Source organism: Hyperolius riggenbachi, chromosome 6 (assembly GCF_040937935.1).
Source record: "Hyperolius riggenbachi isolate aHypRig1 chromosome 6, aHypRig1.pri, whole genome shotgun sequence".
In the NCBI taxonomy this organism is placed as follows: Eukaryota; Metazoa; Chordata; class Amphibia; order Anura; family Hyperoliidae; genus Hyperolius; species Hyperolius riggenbachi.
Genome location: NC_090651.1, coordinates 86,496,488 through 86,513,612, shown reverse-complemented (window position 1 = coordinate 86,513,612; position 17,125 = coordinate 86,496,488). Strand labels below are relative to the sequence as shown.

At 41.8% G+C, this 17,125-nt stretch overlaps 1 protein-coding gene across 1 annotated transcript in view; it reads left to right on the top strand.

Annotated features, from left to right (window-relative positions):
* Window positions 1-17,125, top strand: part of COP1 (COP1 E3 ubiquitin ligase) — a 319,426-nt gene that overhangs the window by 219,982 nt on the left and 82,319 nt on the right. Inside the window, exon 16 of the mRNA XM_068239628.1 lies at window positions 16,957-17,074. Within this exon, the coding sequence (XP_068095729.1) occupies window positions 16,957-17,074 (118 nt within the window). The remainder of the gene's footprint in view (window positions 1-16,956; window positions 17,075-17,125) is intronic.

The window sequence follows — 17,125 nt, the reverse complement described above, 5'->3', positions numbered from 1 at the left end:
GAAAAGTCTCAGAACAGTATCATTTCAATGGTAGGTTTATTTTAACAGTGTCAGATAGCACATCAAAAGGAAAATCGAAAAAATAACCTTAAATAAAAGATAGCAACTGATTTGCATTTCATTGAGTGAAATAAGTTTTTGAACCCTCTAACAATAAAAGACTTAATACTTAGTGGAAAACCCTTGTTTGCAAGCACAGAGGTCAAACGTTTCTTGTAATTGATGACCAAGTTTGCACACATTTTAGGAGGAATGTTGGTCCACTCCTCTTTGCAGATCATCTCTAAATCCCTAAGGTTTCGAGGCTGTCTCTGTGCAACTCTGAGCTTGAGCTCCCTCCATAGGTTTTCTATTGGATTAAGGTCCAGAGACTGACTAGGCCACTCCATGACCTTAATGTGCTTCTTCTTGAGCCACTCCTTTGTTGCCTTTGCTGTATGTTTTGGGTCATTGTCGTGCTGGAACACCCATCCACTACCCATTTTCAGTTTCCTGGCAGAGGGAAGGAGGTTGTTCAGGATTTCACTATACATGGCTCCGTCCATTTTCCCGTTAATGCGATTAAGTTGTCCTGTGCCCTTAGCAGAAAAACACCCCCAAAGCAAAATGTTTCCACCCCCATGCTTGACGGTGGGGACGGTGTTTTGGGGGTCATAGGCAGCATTTTTCTTCCTCCAAACACAGCGAGTTGAGTTAATGCCAAAGAGCTCTATTTTGGTCTCATCAGACCACAGCACCTTCTCCCAGTCACTCACAGAATCATTCAGGTGTTCATTGGCAAACTTCAGACGGGCCTGCACATGTGCCTTCTTGAGCAGGGGAACCTTGCGAGCCCTGCAGGATTTTAATCCATTGCGGTGTAATGTGTTTCCAATGGTTTTCTTGGTGACTGTGGTCCCTGCTAATTTGAGGTCATTCACTAACTCCTCCCGTGTAGTTCTAGGATGCTTTTTCACCTTTCTCAGAACCATTGACACCCCACGAGGTGAGATCTTGCGTGGAGCCCCAGAGCGAGGTCGATTGATGGTCATTTTGTGCTCCTTCCATTTTCGAACAATCGCACCAACAGTTGTCACCTTCTCTCCCAGCTTCTTGCTAATGGTTTTGTAGCCCATTCCAGCCTTGTGCAGGTCTACAATTTTGTCTCTGACATCCTTGGACAGCTCTTTGGTCTTTCCCATGTTGGAGAGTTTGGAGTCTGCTTGATTGATTGATTCTGTGGACAGGTGTCTTTTATACAGGTGACTAGTTAAGACAGGTGTCCTTAATGAGGTTGACTAATTGAGTAGAAGTGTCTAACCACTCTGTGGGAGCCAGAACTCTTAATGCTTGGTAGGGGTTCAAAAACTTATTTCACTTAATGAAATGCAAATCAGTTGCTATATTTTATTGAAGGTTATTTTTTCGATTTTCCTTTTGATGTGCTATCTGCCACTGTTAAAATAAACCTACCATTGAAATGATACTGTTCTGAGACTTTTCATTTCTTTGTCATTGGACAAACTTACAAAATCAGTGAGGGGTCAAATAATTATTTCCTGCACTGTATGTGTATGTTAGAGGTACCACAATGATTTATAGTGGCATCACTGATTATATCAAAGGCAATCCTGTGATGTCCAGAGGGGGAAAAAATAGATACTTACCTCAGTAGAGGTAACCTCTCGTCCTCTCCTGACCACAGATTTAGCACTAGGATCCTCATAAGTTTGCCCATATGGGAATGAGCGCTCACACCTGCGCAGTAGCAAGCAGCAGCCGCTCGGGGTTGGCGAAAAAAGCTTGTCAAGGGAGCTCAGCCAGAATGTGCAGATGGCTCACACCTGCGCACTGCAGCTTGGCTATGTCAACAAGCCTTTGCCAGCTGTCTTCGGGGGGTCACAGCGCTGGAGAATTGGGAGAAAGGGGTACAGGTGAAGCCTCTGGATTATAAATTTGTCTTGAAAATCCGTGTACAATGTTTGGAGGGATCCATTCAGATAGATCCCTTTCTGATCAGGTAATGATCTGAGAGGGATCTGTCTGTTGGCCTGATAGGCCAGTGTATGGTCACCTTAAGGGAGCTACTGGTCGTTTTCTAATAAAAGAAACTCTGCTCCAGTGACTATTTTTTGGGGCATTGTATCATAAAGGGCTGTGGAGTTGGTACAGAAATCATCCAATTCCAACTCTGATTCCTCCGTTCATGGAACATCCAATTCCAGGTACCCAAAATTACTCTTAGGCCTCGTTCACATCATATGGGCTTCCGTGCGCATTTGGAAGCGCGTATGATGTGCTGAAACGCAGGAACGGCAGAAGGGCATAGACAGCCCTTGTACCTTTCACATCTGCTGCGCAGCAGTACGATGCGCTATGAAGCGCTTGTGTACTGCTGCCTGCGTTCTGCCCGCAAGCGCAGAGCTGATCCCATCACTGTCAATGGATGGGATCAGCAGCGCAGATGGCGTGCGATCGAACACATTGCGTTCCGATCACACGGCCATCTGCGCTGAAGAGATGTGAACAAGGCCTTATTTATGTTAGGCCTTGTTTCCATCTGTGCGCTTCTATCCGCTTTTTATCAGCAATTCAGATTGATGCATTTTGCTGAAAAGCGGATAGAAGCGCACAGATGGAAAAAAGACCCCTCGACTCCGACTCCACAGCCCTTGCAGGGTTAGGGAGTCGGTACAAAAATCATCCAATTCCAACTCTGACTCTTAAGTTTATGAAACCTCCGACTCCAGGTGTCCAAAAATTGCTCCAACTCCTCAACTCTGACTCCACAGCCCTGATATGCTGCAAGAAAACTCTGCACAGCCTTCCCCAGATGGAAGCCTGTAGCAGCACTTCAGGGTACCGTAAGAAAAAGAAGCACTTATCTTCATGGTAGAGAGAAATATGTAATAGATTACATAGCAGTGTTCTAAAATAAATGAAAATGTGATCACGTTTTTGAGGCTATTCATGCAGAAATGAAGACAATTCTTCTGGATTTGCAAACCATCTCCCAGGTTTTTATATCTAGGGATGTCCTGCATGCTTCCGTGTGTAACCTCTCACCTCCAGCTTGTCTGAGAGCTGCTCTGGGATCACTGAGGTTCTCAGCAGTTCTGCTTTACTTTTTCTTGACAGACATTCACCTGCGCCGGGATTTCTATCAAAGAAGGCCTGCCTTTTAGATGTTCATACTTGCTGCTCATTCCCACTTGGGATCTCTGATCTCAGGCATAGCTCATAATTGGCTGGCTGTGGTCACCAGGGGATCATTTCCACCTGAAGAGATGCTGGAATAGACTTCTTTCATTTAGCACGAGCCTGAATTGAAAAGGAGGCTGCCATTGTTATCTCTTTTTAAATAATACTCATATGCCTGTTTGCCATGCTGATCTTCTTGGCTTCAGTAGTCTGAGCCACACACCTGCAACAATCATTCAGCCAGTGTCGTCATAGTCACGGCAGTCTGTGACTCAGAAATATAAAAGCTGAAATCTTCACACCGTCTTTGGGTAGGCGACTAAATATTCAGTAGAGTCTCATTTATCCGGCACAGGCGGGGATTGCCTGATGCTGGGTATGTTTGTTTGCCGGTTGCTAGAGAAGTCCAGCAACCAGCAGTAAAAATAACACTAACCTCGTCTCAACTGATTAACCGCGGTTAGTTGAGACTGCCGGATGCCTGAGGTCCATGCAAACCGCACTTAACTGTAATGAACATTTGGAAATGCCTATTCGTTTTTGATTTTTTTACCAGTAACGAAAGTAGTACACAGCACACTATGGGCTTAAAGAGACAACATAATTATTTAGGAAAAGGGCAGGGCTCTCTTACCCTTTTATGTCTTGGAGTTTGTTATTCATTTTGGGGTTGATTCACTACTAGTAACTGTTAATAACATAGTAGCGGCCGTGCTAGTAAAGTATTGCGGTTGTGATACTTCACAGCAGCACCCGGTAGTTAAAGGAACGTGCGTTGCTATGTAAGCAGCGCGCGTAACTAAGTAAGACACGCTATGCAGCAAGACCCGTGTAGCAGACACAAGTTGTTTAACTTGCGCTGCTGGAGCAGTTCTGTGTTGTGAATTAACCCTTTTGTGTCTTGCTATTGAGTCTGACGAAGGCTGCACAGCCGAAAGACTGCTTACTCTTATTCTTTTGAGTTAGCCAGTAAATGGTATCATCCTGATTCAAAACTTCCAATTTGTTATACTTTCTATTCATCATGTTACAGTATTTTGTCCGAGTGTCTGTTTGGTGTACACCATTGTCATTGTTGAGAGCAATAATGATAGGAAGAGCTTCCAATTATATGGAAAAGCTCTGGCCATAATTTAATGAAACTCTGGTGTGGTACCATAAAGTTATGGACAGTACCATGGGGTCATTCTGTGCCCGTTGTAAGGCGTACATTTTAAATGGCCGCAGCCAAATTTTGGCACGTGGTGAAGCCAACAGACGGCTCACCCAGCTGCAGGCAAGCTCCTGGTTGGCCTTCATACTAATCCACCTCCGAGTTGTCGTAACTGAGGAGGGTCCGTAATTCAGCATCCGCTAATTCTGGTGGCCAAATTACCTTTTTATTACTATTATTAATGTTTTATTTTCAAAATAACTTTACATAATGTATAACACAACCTCTGTACTGAAATATTAGCAAACAGTGGTATATTTATGTTCTGAAAAAATCCAAATTTGCTTTGCACTTCATGTTTCTGATAATTTTACAAAACTGTAGGCCTTCCTTCTGGCATTGGTTGCACAACCATCTGCTGTACGCTTTGCACACAAACGTATTGCACTTATTAGAGATTAATTTTGGTTTTCTTGTGTTGGTGGGGTGAACAAAGTGACCTGAAAGCCGTTTTGCGTTGTTACCACCGCTTTGTCAGAGGCCCATATAAAGTGGTGTGAAAAACTATTTGCCCCCTTCCTGATTTCTTATTCTTTTGCATGTTTGTCACACTTAAATGTTTCTGCTCATCAAAAACCGTTAACTATTAGTCAAAGATAACAATTGAACACAAAATACAGTTTTAAATGATGGTTTTTATTATTTAGTGAAAAAAAAAACTCAAAACCTACATGGCCCTGTGTGAAAAAGAAGTTGCCCCCTAAACCTAATAACTGGTTGGGCCACCCTTAGCAGCAATAACTGTAATCAAGCGTTTGCGATAACTTGCAACGAGTCTTTTACAGCGCTCTGGAGGAATTTTGGCCCACTCATCTTTGCAGAATGGTTGTAATTCAGATTTGAGAGTTTTCTAGCATGAACCGCCTTTTTAAGGTCATGCCACAACATCTCAATAGGATTCAGGTCAGGACTTTGACTAGGCCACTCCAAAGTCTTCATTTTGTTTTTCTTCAGCCATTCAGAGGTGGATTTGCTGGTGTGTTTTGGGTCATTGTCCTGCTGCAGCACCCAAGATCACTTCAGCTTGAATTGACGAACAGATGGCCAGACATTCTCGTTCAGGATTTTTTGGTAGACCGTAGAATTCATGGTTCCATCTATCACAGCAAGCCTTCCAGGTCCCGAAGCAGCAAAACAACCCCAGACCATCTCACTACCACCACCATATTTTACTGTTGGTATGATGTTCTTTTGCTAAAATGCTGTATTACTTCTACGCCACATGTAACGGGACACGCACCTTCCAAAAAGTTCAACTTTTGTTTCGTCGGTCCACAAGGTATTTTACCAAAAGTCTTTTGGTAAAAATCATTGAGATGTTTTTTAGCAAGATTGAGACGAGCATTAATGTTCTTTTTGCTTAAAAGTGGTTTGCGCCTTGGATATCTGCCATGCAGGCCGTTTTTGCCCAGTCTCTTTCTTATGGTGGAGTCGTGAACACTGACCTTAATTGAGGCAAGTGAGGCCTGCAGTTCTTTAGATGTTTTCCTGGGGTCTTTTGTGGCCTCTCGGGTGATTTTTCTTTGCGCTCTTGGGGTAATTTTGGTCGGCCGGCCACTCCTGGGAAGGTTCATCACTGTTCCATGTTTTTGCCATTTGTGGATAATGGCTCTCACTGTGGTTCGCTGGAATCCCAAAGCTTTAGAAATGGCTTTATAACCTTTACCAGACTGATAGATCTCAATTACTTTTGTTCTGATTTGTTCCCAAGTTCTTTGGATCTTGGCATGATGTCTAGCTTTTGAGGTGCTTTGGGTCTACTTCTCTGTGTCAGATAGCTCCTATTTAAGTGATTTCTTGATTGAAACAGGTGTGGCAGTAATCAGGCCTGGGGGTGACTACAGAAATTGAACTCAGGTGTGATAAAGTTACACAGTTAAGTTATTTTTTTAACAAGGGGGGCAATCAAGGGGGGCTACAAGTTGCGTGGATCGGGGGGTTGGCCCTAGAGCTGCGCAGCCGCACTCGCGGCTAAGCGGACTGCGCAGCCGCCTCATGCGGTCATCTTTGTGCAGCCAAGAGAGCCCGGGCCGAGCGGTCGGGAGCCGGGCGGGGGGGTTCGGACTATTGAGCGCAGGGACCCGGCGGAATGGCACGGAGGGTGCAGACGGCGTCCTCTGCGCCTTAAATTAGCATACAGGTATTTTACTTTTTTTACGATTTGACCTCGTAAGTCCTTTAAAGCCGGTAACTGTTAACATAGGAGCGTATGACCGTGCCCAATATTTGGTGCCACAGCTTAGTTGGGGTTAGGGAATGTTTTTGGGGGGGGGGGAGATAAGCATATTGGAGTTAGGTATTAGTTTGGAGGATCAGTTAATATTGTAATCCTATAGTAGAATATCTGTAATTTTATTGATATTCTACTAGCGGCTATTCAGGGCACCCAAATTACCTTGGCACAGCTTTTAATATGTACGGGAGCTAGGTGGCCTCCTTTAATATTCATGATCTCTGCTGAGGTCTGTCCAAATGAGGCACTGTGGCAGGTTGATAAACGATTGATCAATCATTTATTACATCAACCATTTGTGAGCAGTTTTTGGGGTCCTTCTTTGTTTAAAAAAAATAAAAATAACACTCCCGTTGACATAAATTAAAATTTCAGCAAAACTGTTTTGCCCCAATTTTAATGTAAGTCAATGGGAGCATGTTTTTAAAAGCGAAAACCTGAATTATGAATTAGAGTAATTGAAATGCTTGCCAGAATTACGTGGTTTTTTTCCCCCAATTCTGAGTTTTTCTTTAAAAGCTATAAAGATGGATTTATATAGGAACACTAGGCCCTCATTCCAAAATATTTTCTCTTAGGAGATGTTTTCTCATCTAAACTACAAAGTACATTTCCAGAAGCTAGCAAGTGAAAAAGTGCTAAAAAGTATGTTAAAAATGAAAGTTGTATCAAATTTAAGTTAACTTGGGACAAATCATTTGAAATGCTTTTTTGCTTGCTGTGTGCTGGAATGATGGCCCTTTCTAGATAATATGAGAAAACAACTTACTGAGAGAGTACAGAGGTTCATTTGAAGTGACCCTGTAGTGAAAGAGATATGGAGGCCACTAGTCGACTGCTTCTGTCAGCTTTGTGATTTGCATTATAGGTGTATATGTTTAATACAGCTGGATATTGCAACACAAACTTTGCTATACAAGCCCATATTTAGTACACCTCTGTATTTAAAACAGTTTTTTAACCACTTCACCCCAAAGCGGTTTTTACCCTAACGTACAGGAGCGATTTTCACCTTTCCGTGCTCATCCCTTTCATTTGCCAATAGCTTAATCACTACTAATCACAATGAAATGATCTATATCTTGTTTTTTTCACCACCAATTGAGCTTTATGGGGTTGATATTTGTTTTCAGTAATTACTTTATTTTCTATGCATTTTAAAGGGAAAAACAAGGGAAAAATGAAAAAAGACACTATTTCTCCAATTTCATCCCCTGTAGTTTTAATATAAACACTGCTACTGTGCATAAACCCACACATTTTATCTGCCTATTTGTTCTGGTTATCACAACATTTTAATTATGTCCCTAGTACAAAGTATGGAGACAATATAGTATTTAGATATAAAGGTGTATTTTTTCTTTGGTGTTTTTTTTCTTTTCTTCTTTTACTATTTTCACATGCACGTGCACAGGAATGCACGCACGGGAGCACGCACGTGCACAGCGGCAGCAGCACTGTCTGTCATTCAGAGGCAGCACTGTCATTAAGAGGCTCTAGCAGGACGTTTTTATAAGTCAGCTTGCCATTAAGTGGTTCAGGACCTAATAATAAGTTATGTTTTACTGAGTTGGGCAATTTAATCATACAGTACTTTGTATTTGTCTCCCCCCCCCCCCCAACTCTCTGTTTATATGTGGTTTGTATGCTCTGCTGTAAGACTTATATGTGGTTTGTATGCTCTGCTGTAAGACAGATGCTACAGAAGCCATGAAATCAGCAGGACAGGGACTTGCAAACAAATACAAATAAATATGGTAGTTTTCAGTTCCCTCTTAGTGCAGGATCACTTTAAAGAGCACCTGTAACAACTCCTAGCACAATATGAAATATTATTCCGGATACCAATATTTGTTTCAGCATCAGAATGGTTTTTATAACTTCTTATTGCTGCATATAGGTACTGTGTGTAACCCCACCCTCCTAATGATTATAAGCCTAGGCAATGATGTCATGCAGCCTTCTGCCCTAGAGCATATTTATTGACCTTGTCAGCAGTAAAGATGCTGCCATCTGTCATTTTAAGAATGTAAATCAATTTAAGGAAAGATATTACGATGGGCTAAAATGAACTAAATTTATAAAGTACTACGATCAGGGCCGGATTTACCATAAGGCACTGTAGGCATGTGCCTCTACAGGCGTCTGATGGAAAGGCGGCTCACTTTCCTCCCCAAGTGCTTCCCTCCCACCTGGCCAATGCAGAGTCCGAGCGGAGTGTAAATGAGAGGTTACTCACCCAGGTCTTAGCAATCCACTGACCAGATCTCCCTTCATTTGTGGGCACCTCTAGCTAACTAATACTTGGGGGCACCTCTAACCACTTAATACTGAGGATAGCTCTGACTGCCTAATACTAAGGGACACCCATAGCTGTCAATGACAGGCAAGGGGAGTAAGGGTGAGGGGACAGCCAGCACACTTGCTGTGCGGTTTGGTTGGAGTGAATAGGTTCATGTAGGGTGAAGACTAGGGTGCCAGGACATCTGTGCTTACAGGCTCCTGTAATGTAAATCCGGGCCTGACTAAAATATTGTATAAGTAATTTTATTTGTTAAATCCAGTAAAGTTCCTCTATAATCAGGGCCTAATGTAATACTTCCAAACCACAAGTGTGTCTTCTGTGAGTACCTGTAACTGTAGAGTATGTGACAGAATTCCTGCACAATTCTTCAATGTGTGAGAGTGATCTTATAGATACAGTGTTTACACATTTGAATTTTCATGCATCTGTCTCGTTAGAAAGCATCACATGGCCCGTTTCTATTCTTATAATGCCAGAATTTAATTCGGAATAATTTTCATGGATCAGATCGTTATAGTGCGCTAGACGACATACCCGTTTCATAGACTTTTTATGAGGAACATCTTGATGTATTGGATTGGAGAGGAGTTGTGTAAATAATTGTCCATGTTGAAATTGTTTTCACATCTTGTCGTTTATCCCCTTTCCATGTGTTTTCTTCCCATTTTTTTGCCTTCTACCCAGATGGCACGTTTCTTCCACTCGTTTGATCTTCGCATGTGTAACCCCATATGGTGGAGAGACAGTGCTATTTCTTTAAAGCTTGCTCAGCTGCTCCTTTCCTCCCCCAATTAAGCCTAACCGACGTCACAGAGATTTTTTCACTGGTGCTCTGATAAATGTGAAATCGAGATTGCCTGGATTGATTTGTGTAGGGAGAAGCTGGCGAGGAGGAAACAGAACTCACACATACAGAGCTGCTTGCCTCAGCAATCAATTAATAATTAAGCACCTCAATTAAGCTAGCTAAGGAACTACGCCTAAAGGGCTGGTGAACGATTGAATGGCCGGCGTACACGTGTTCACACATCATGCCCAGGCTGAGCACCAGGAGGCACAGAGGCAAGGCTAGCGCTATTTCCTGCATGTATTTACAGGGGGCACCAGCCACAAGGAGAAGGGTCATCTGACGCTGTTGGAGAGAACGCACATATATACAGGCAATTTGTGGAGGTCCCGGGTGAAGCCGTATTTCAGATGCGCTCCGTCTTTTAAAGCGCTTTGCTGATTCCAGCTGTTCTCTCTTTACGTCCATCTCTGATCTGGCGGCTCTGAGTAGCCAAAGCATGATATAAGTGCACCTTGCACTCTCTCACATTCTTCTCATCCCTGCTAATGGCTCAGTCAGTATAAGAGCTTAGCCATCATTCCCAGCTGAAAGGCTTGGCTTGCCGGCTTTATCTTGCCATTTTATGACTGCTTTCCCAGCGCCGTGTTATGAGGAATCAATATGTATCTGGAGTAATGAGAAGTGATTGTTCATGTGTGCGCTCCACACTGGGGACAGTTTAACCATTTAGGCTCACGGTTTGTGCTGTTTTTACTGAATTATTCCATCAGGGGTGGCCAGATAGATGCTGGAGACAAAATGGAGTTTATCTCTAAAATTGCAGTAGGAATGTCAGACTGTGAGGGGTAATAGGAAGAGGAGGGAACTAAACTACACGGACAAATAAACAAAAGTATGCCATAAAGTAGTTGCAGTTTAGTATTAACATTTATTTTATTTTTTTTTATTCTGTGGCTTATAATCTGCTATGAATGATGGATATAAACAGTAGAGATGATCATGTCTAGGAGAACTCGTGGAGAAACATCTGATTGGTTTGGTCAGCTGATAATTTGGAAACATGGTTTAGTTTGATCACATCCTGCTTTAGCACTTGATCATGACTAGCAAATCAAAGACTTACAGTACATAGCTATCACCTGACCAAACTGATCACATTTCATGAGTTCTAGATGTAACTGACCACATGGTTCACAATGAGTTCACCTAGACCCAACAATCACTAATAAACAGTAATCGCTCTGCATGCCTGCTGGCTATTGAGTAACAGGCATCAAATAGGACTATCACTATGGCCAATCATTTTGCTTGTGAAAACTATCTACCTCTAATAAGTGGATCAGGTCAATTGAGTAGATACTGGTGTTAATTATTGGCAAATGGGCGCCCCTTAGCACTGATTTGGGTGCCCGATGCAGCTAGCAGCCCATCAGCTACTAAATGGTTGTAGATGAACCATTAACAGCTATTAATGGTTGTAGATGAACGCCTACAACTATCTGTACCAGGGTTACTAGGGTAGTTTTAGGCACTTACCGGGGGTTATGCTTTAGGTGGGGAATGTGGTTAAGGTTAGGCACTTGCGTGGTCATTAGGGTTTGGCAACGGGGGGGGGGGGGGGGGGGTAGTTGAGTTAGGGATTAGGTGGAAGGGTTAAAGTTGGGCATCTACAGCGGTGGGTTCAAGTGAGTGTGGGTGCCAGATACTGCTTAGTAAAATATTGGTAATCTAAGTCGCATATATTTTACTACCAGCGGCACCACCTGACACCCAACTCATGTGGCAGCAGTGAAATAAATACACTTAAGTAGAGCCTACATCAGAGGCCTGCCCCTTTCTTTTAAACAGGGCTATTCTACCCCCAAGAGATTAACTGTCTGCACACTGATATATAGAATATTTTATCCTTTAGCAGCCAATTTGTTTAGAGGTTTGCAAGTGCTCAAGGCCAGTTTATTTTGGCACATTTTTTTTAATTTTTTTACTTGGTATATTTCCTTGCTTCTAATTAATATTGCTATAATGCGTAGTTATGGCCGATTGTTACTAGGGGGCAGTGTGAGACAATAATAGAAGATTTCTGCTTTCAGTGTCTATACTTTCTGCTCAGTAGAGAGAGATCAAAGCATTCCAAAAATTTACAGCACAAGTAGTTCTGGCAACTGAGGTAGAAAGCAGTGCCCTTATCTCAAAGGAGATAACTATTGCAGCTGCTAACGGGTTAATGAACATGCACATTTCTGCTGGCCTCAATCTCTGAAACAACCACAGCATTATGAGAAATTATTCTAGAAAATTAGCAAGTAGATTAACATTAGGCAAAAGAAATTGGGTACAAGAGATTAGCATACTTGTATAAATCCTGGTGGGTGGTAAGAAGACAAAGAATTAACTAGTAAATAAAACCATACAAGGATAACTGACAAAAAAAGTCAAAACACTATATAAAAAAATGAAAATAAGCAGCATACAGTATGGCCAAATATTCCACTCGCACCTCTTTTTACTTTTCCCCACCGCTTTTCCCTCCAGTGTTTTCCATTTTAAGGATGTTATTACATTTTTTTTTTACCCTTGTGTTTTGATCTAAAAAAAGCCTTCCATTTTGTATTTAGTGTGTGTTTCATTTGTGTTTTCAGTAGTATTGATTTAATTCACTTGGCACTTGGTAGCCCATTTTTGCTGCCAGTATTTGTTTGTGCTAAACTATTTACCATCCTCTGTTATTTATTGTGCCTATTTATTTTGCCTTATGTTAATTTAGTGATTGGCATTGTCTTTTTCATATTTATTGTAATCTGTTCTGGTTACTGTTTGTTTGACTGCACATATTTGCAGGTTATGTTCAGGAACAATATGCTTGTATGCTGATAATGTTGATATATCAGTGAGCTAGCATTAACCCATTAGGGGTAGAACAGTTCTGGTATGAAACCACCAAGCTCTCCCACTGCTTATCCTGACAAGGGGAGTGGATTGATAAAGGCAGGCAACCCAGTCAGACTGGAGATTGTTTTCACCTTCAGCACCACAGGATGTGGCGTTTGCACTTTTCACCGCCCTACTTATTGGGAAGTATGAGCCTAGGAAGTACTTAAAGTCCAACCCTGGTATAAGTGACTTAGTTTTGTGTATGTTTACTGTTGAAGTTATATACAGTAGGTTCTGTTTCTTTACATGTGTAGTGCATATCTTGCTAGAAGTCTATTTAGAGAAAAGCCAAAAATTTGATTGCCTCTGGAGCTGCCAGTCAGGCTTGAAAATTCATTTGTTGTTTTTCTTAGCAACTAGTTGAAGAGCACGCTAGAAAATTTATTTAGCACCGGACATTAGTTAAGGTTACAGACAATATTTAGGGGTGACAATACATGCAAACCAGATCACGCAGCACAGTATGAGTACAAGGTAATGCTTAGTCAGTCACTGGATGGGAGCATGGAGATTACGCAAGTCGAGCTCACTCAGATCCATAGAATGGGTGTACATAAATAGGTAGGAGACGTAAGGAGGAGGACCCTGCCCGAAAGCTTACAATCTAGAGGGAGAGGAAGGAACACAAAAGTAGGGGACCAGAGTCCAGCTATGGTTTTAGAGCACTAGTGGGGGGGCTCTAGGCCAGGGTGAAAAAATGAGTTTTGAGGATATTAGCCACTTTAAAACTAGACCTTGTTTCCCCCTTATGGACCAGAGCAGTTTTGACTTTGAAGCTTAGTCCCTCTTTAATTAACAAAAACTTTAGTGCTACTTCTGAAATCTAAATAACATAATATACTGTATATATTATATCTCTGTATTTCATTTTTTTGCAAGACAAACTAGACTTTCATGGGGCAGTATTTTTATCCTTAGGACAATTTTGTTTTCAATGCATTTTAATGGGACAAAGAGGAAAATAATAGAAGAAAAATACATTTCTCCGTTTTACCAATTCTAGTTTAAAAATAAAAAGTGCTACTGTAGATAGAAACCACAAATTTTATTTGGCTTTTTCTCCCGTTAATCGCAAAACTTAATCTTTGTTCCCATCTCAATTTATGGTGATAATTGATTCTGAAATAAAGGTGGGTTTTTTGCTATAGTGTGTACTTTTCACTTTGTTTTTTAATGGGAAATTAGGGTGAAAGTTCATCTAATTGGCTCAGGGAACACATACTCCCTTTCACCAATTATTGCTGCAGCAGTGCCAGAGGTGTGCACGGGAGCGCGTCCGATCGTGCCCAGCCTTCCTTTATCTACGAGACTTATATCTACGTCCCCGTGCCTTGCCTGTAGTCACAGAGGACGTAGATATACTGTAGCTGAGGCTAAAATGGTTAATAATCTTTTGCAACTGCAAACTTTTGAAGGAAAATAAAAAGGAGGTATTACAATTTAGCTTTGGGGAAGAAGTAATAGTGAAATATGAGAAATATTTAAACAGATAATGCCACGTGTATTTAGAGCAGGGGTTCCCAAACTTTTTCGGTCAAGGGCCGGGTCAACATACGTCAGACTGTTGTGGGGCCGGAACATACATAAAATGATGCTGAAAAAACATTACATTGAATCTAGGTATTGATTCCCCCCAATCATGCCCGGAGAACTCCCAGCAGCAGCCATTCAGCCATGCGGCACGCCCAAAGAAAATATTTGTGCACCAGACAGTGAAGAATACCGAGGTGACAACCTGCTGTTCAGTTGGACAGCAGTGTCACCTGATGCAGAATTGGATTGGAAGCCAGCAAATGACTGCTCACTGGCTTCTATAGTATGTGGATGGGTGGTGCCAGCACTGCTATTCTATATGCGGGCGGCCGATATTTAAAGGTGCAGTGGGCCACATCTAGAAGTTATTTTGTCTTTGAGGGGGGCCAATGAAAAAGCTTTAGGGGGCCACATTCGGCCCGCGGGCCTTAGTTTGAGGGCCACTTATTTAGAGTAAAGCTTGGCTTTTTTTTCTTACTCAAAATATTTTTGGGATTAAAGAAAATAATAAATGGCCTCAATTCACGGAGCTTTATCAAACACTTTATGAATCGTTTGATAATTTACCTCATGGCTAAAATCTAATTTTGAATTCACTAAGGTGTTATTTATTTATCGAGTGCTTTACCGATAAAACGTTCAATAAATATATAACACCTTAGTGAATTCAAAATTAGATTTTACCCATGAGGTAAATTATCAAACGTTTGATAAAGTGTTTTTATAAAGCTCCGTGAATTGAGGCCTATATAAACATAACTTGAGAAAAGAATCCTTTTAGCATAGCATAATGTGGCCTCCAAGGCCTGAGCTTTCACAGAACAATGTACATTCCAATGAAGCAAAACAATAACTTCATCTGTAAATGTAAAAATACGACTGATGAGGGAATGTGGGTAAGAAATCTCTGAAGTAAAGGAGTTGTGTCCTCAGTTACTCTCTCTTTAAAGAGTCTAAAGCTGGCCACTAACTGTCCAATTTCTAGCGAAAAATCGTTCGAGCGATCAGAAATTCTGATCGGATTGCTTGTAAATAATCTCCATTGGTGGACACAATCGATTATGAACGAGTGAAAAAAATGTCGCCCGAATGAATTTTCGTCGAACGAAAATTTGGATTTTCTTGGTGGTCGTGATAGGTAGGAAGCAATGATTGGTTAGTTGATGGTGTAGTAGTGAACGATTTTTCGTCCGATCAGAATTTCTGATCGCTCGAACGATTTTTCGCTAGAAATTCGACCGTTATTGGCCAGCTTAAGATAACAAAAATCAGTTTTACTCACCTGGGGATTCTACCAGCCCCCTGCAGCTGTCTCTTGCCCTCGCAGTCACGATCAGATCTTCCTGTCCCCCTGCCGCCAGCTACTTTCACTCCACTGCCAGGCCTGGCTACGCTTTCCCGTCCACAATAGTGGCCTGCGCAGGGCACTTTTGCAGACGGGAACATGTAGAAGGAGATGCGTGGCCAGGACTGCGCAGGCGCAATAAGCCTGTCAGGGGAAAATTAAAGTAGTTCGTGACTGGGCACCGGGGGGATCCGATTGTGACTGCAAGGGCATGGGACGGCTGCAGGGGACTGGTAGAAGCCCCAGGTGAGTAAAACTGGTTTTTTTTTGTTAACTCTTTTTCGCGCCTGTTGTGTGTACCCGCTGACAGGAAGATGAATCAGAGAACGCTCGTTGTCTGGAGACATTGATGTGATCCATCTACCTGCGTTTTTAGGTGAGTATGTAACTTATATAAAACCTTTGTAACTTTTAAAGTTGACCTAAACTCTTGCACAGGACCGAAGGAGAACATATACAAATGAACCCTGTATGTATTTATAGAGTTTAGCCCAACTAATTCTCCTCTCATCTGTGACTATGTACAAGTTGTAATTTGATCTCTCAGCTGCCTGCCACGGCAGAGAGCGTTTTGCTAAATACAGGATGTTAGCCCTATATCTACTTCCATGAAAGCAGAAAGTAGAAACACTGCAGATTTATTTCAGCATTTGTATCAGCTGTAACTAAGAAATGTTTTTCTTTTAAGGTTATTAAGCTGTTGTGTATCTTTGAGAAGCAGAGTGGAAGTTCTGAGTTCAGGTCCATTTTAAGTGCCCAATACAATGAATGATCAGGAAGTTGATTAAAGTGGTTTCTGAAGGCTCACGAGAACACTTTGTTCACAGAAGACTTGCCAACAACAAAGCATTTAATGCCCTGCTTTGTAATGTCAGAGTTGGAGTTGATCTTTAAGTGGTCATTTCCTCTTAATTGCCGATGTGAAAACTTTTTTTTTTTGTTAGAAAATGCCAAGCGGTAACAGGCCACATAAAGACTGGAGACTGTTTTTAACAAGCTCATCAGCTGTAGGTCACACTCTTTCCAGGAGAGATATAAGATCAGCGCTCCTTGTTCGGTGGAGAGATTTGGTCTGTGAACTCAATCATTGCAATGGACATCGTCCAAGAATCTGGTTTCTGAGTAACGCAGCCCATTTTCCCTATTCCTGCAATCCATCTCCCTCGCTAAACGGCCTATGTGGCCCGTGTCTTGGTAACAAATTATCCAATAACTTATATTGCCGACGTACGCTAATTTTGATTGGTTGTTTTACTAATCCTAAATAAAATATAAATGCATGCTACTGAAAATCAATGTGTTTGTGGTGTTTTTAATCCATTGAGGCTGTTATCTGACCTGTGTCTCACAGAAGGTTCATATTTCAAGACAGAGCTTTGATATTTCATATGTGCCGTGTTTAACCCATTGCCGTCTTCTTTTCTAGATCACTGTGTACATTACTATGACCTCCGCAACACTAAGCAGCCAATCATGGTGTTTAAAGGACATCGCAAAGCTGTATCATACGCCAAGTTTGTGAACGGGGAGGAGATTGTCTCTGCGTAAGTAAGCTTTTGAAAACTAAAGATCGTGTTGTGTGGGAAACAAATTCT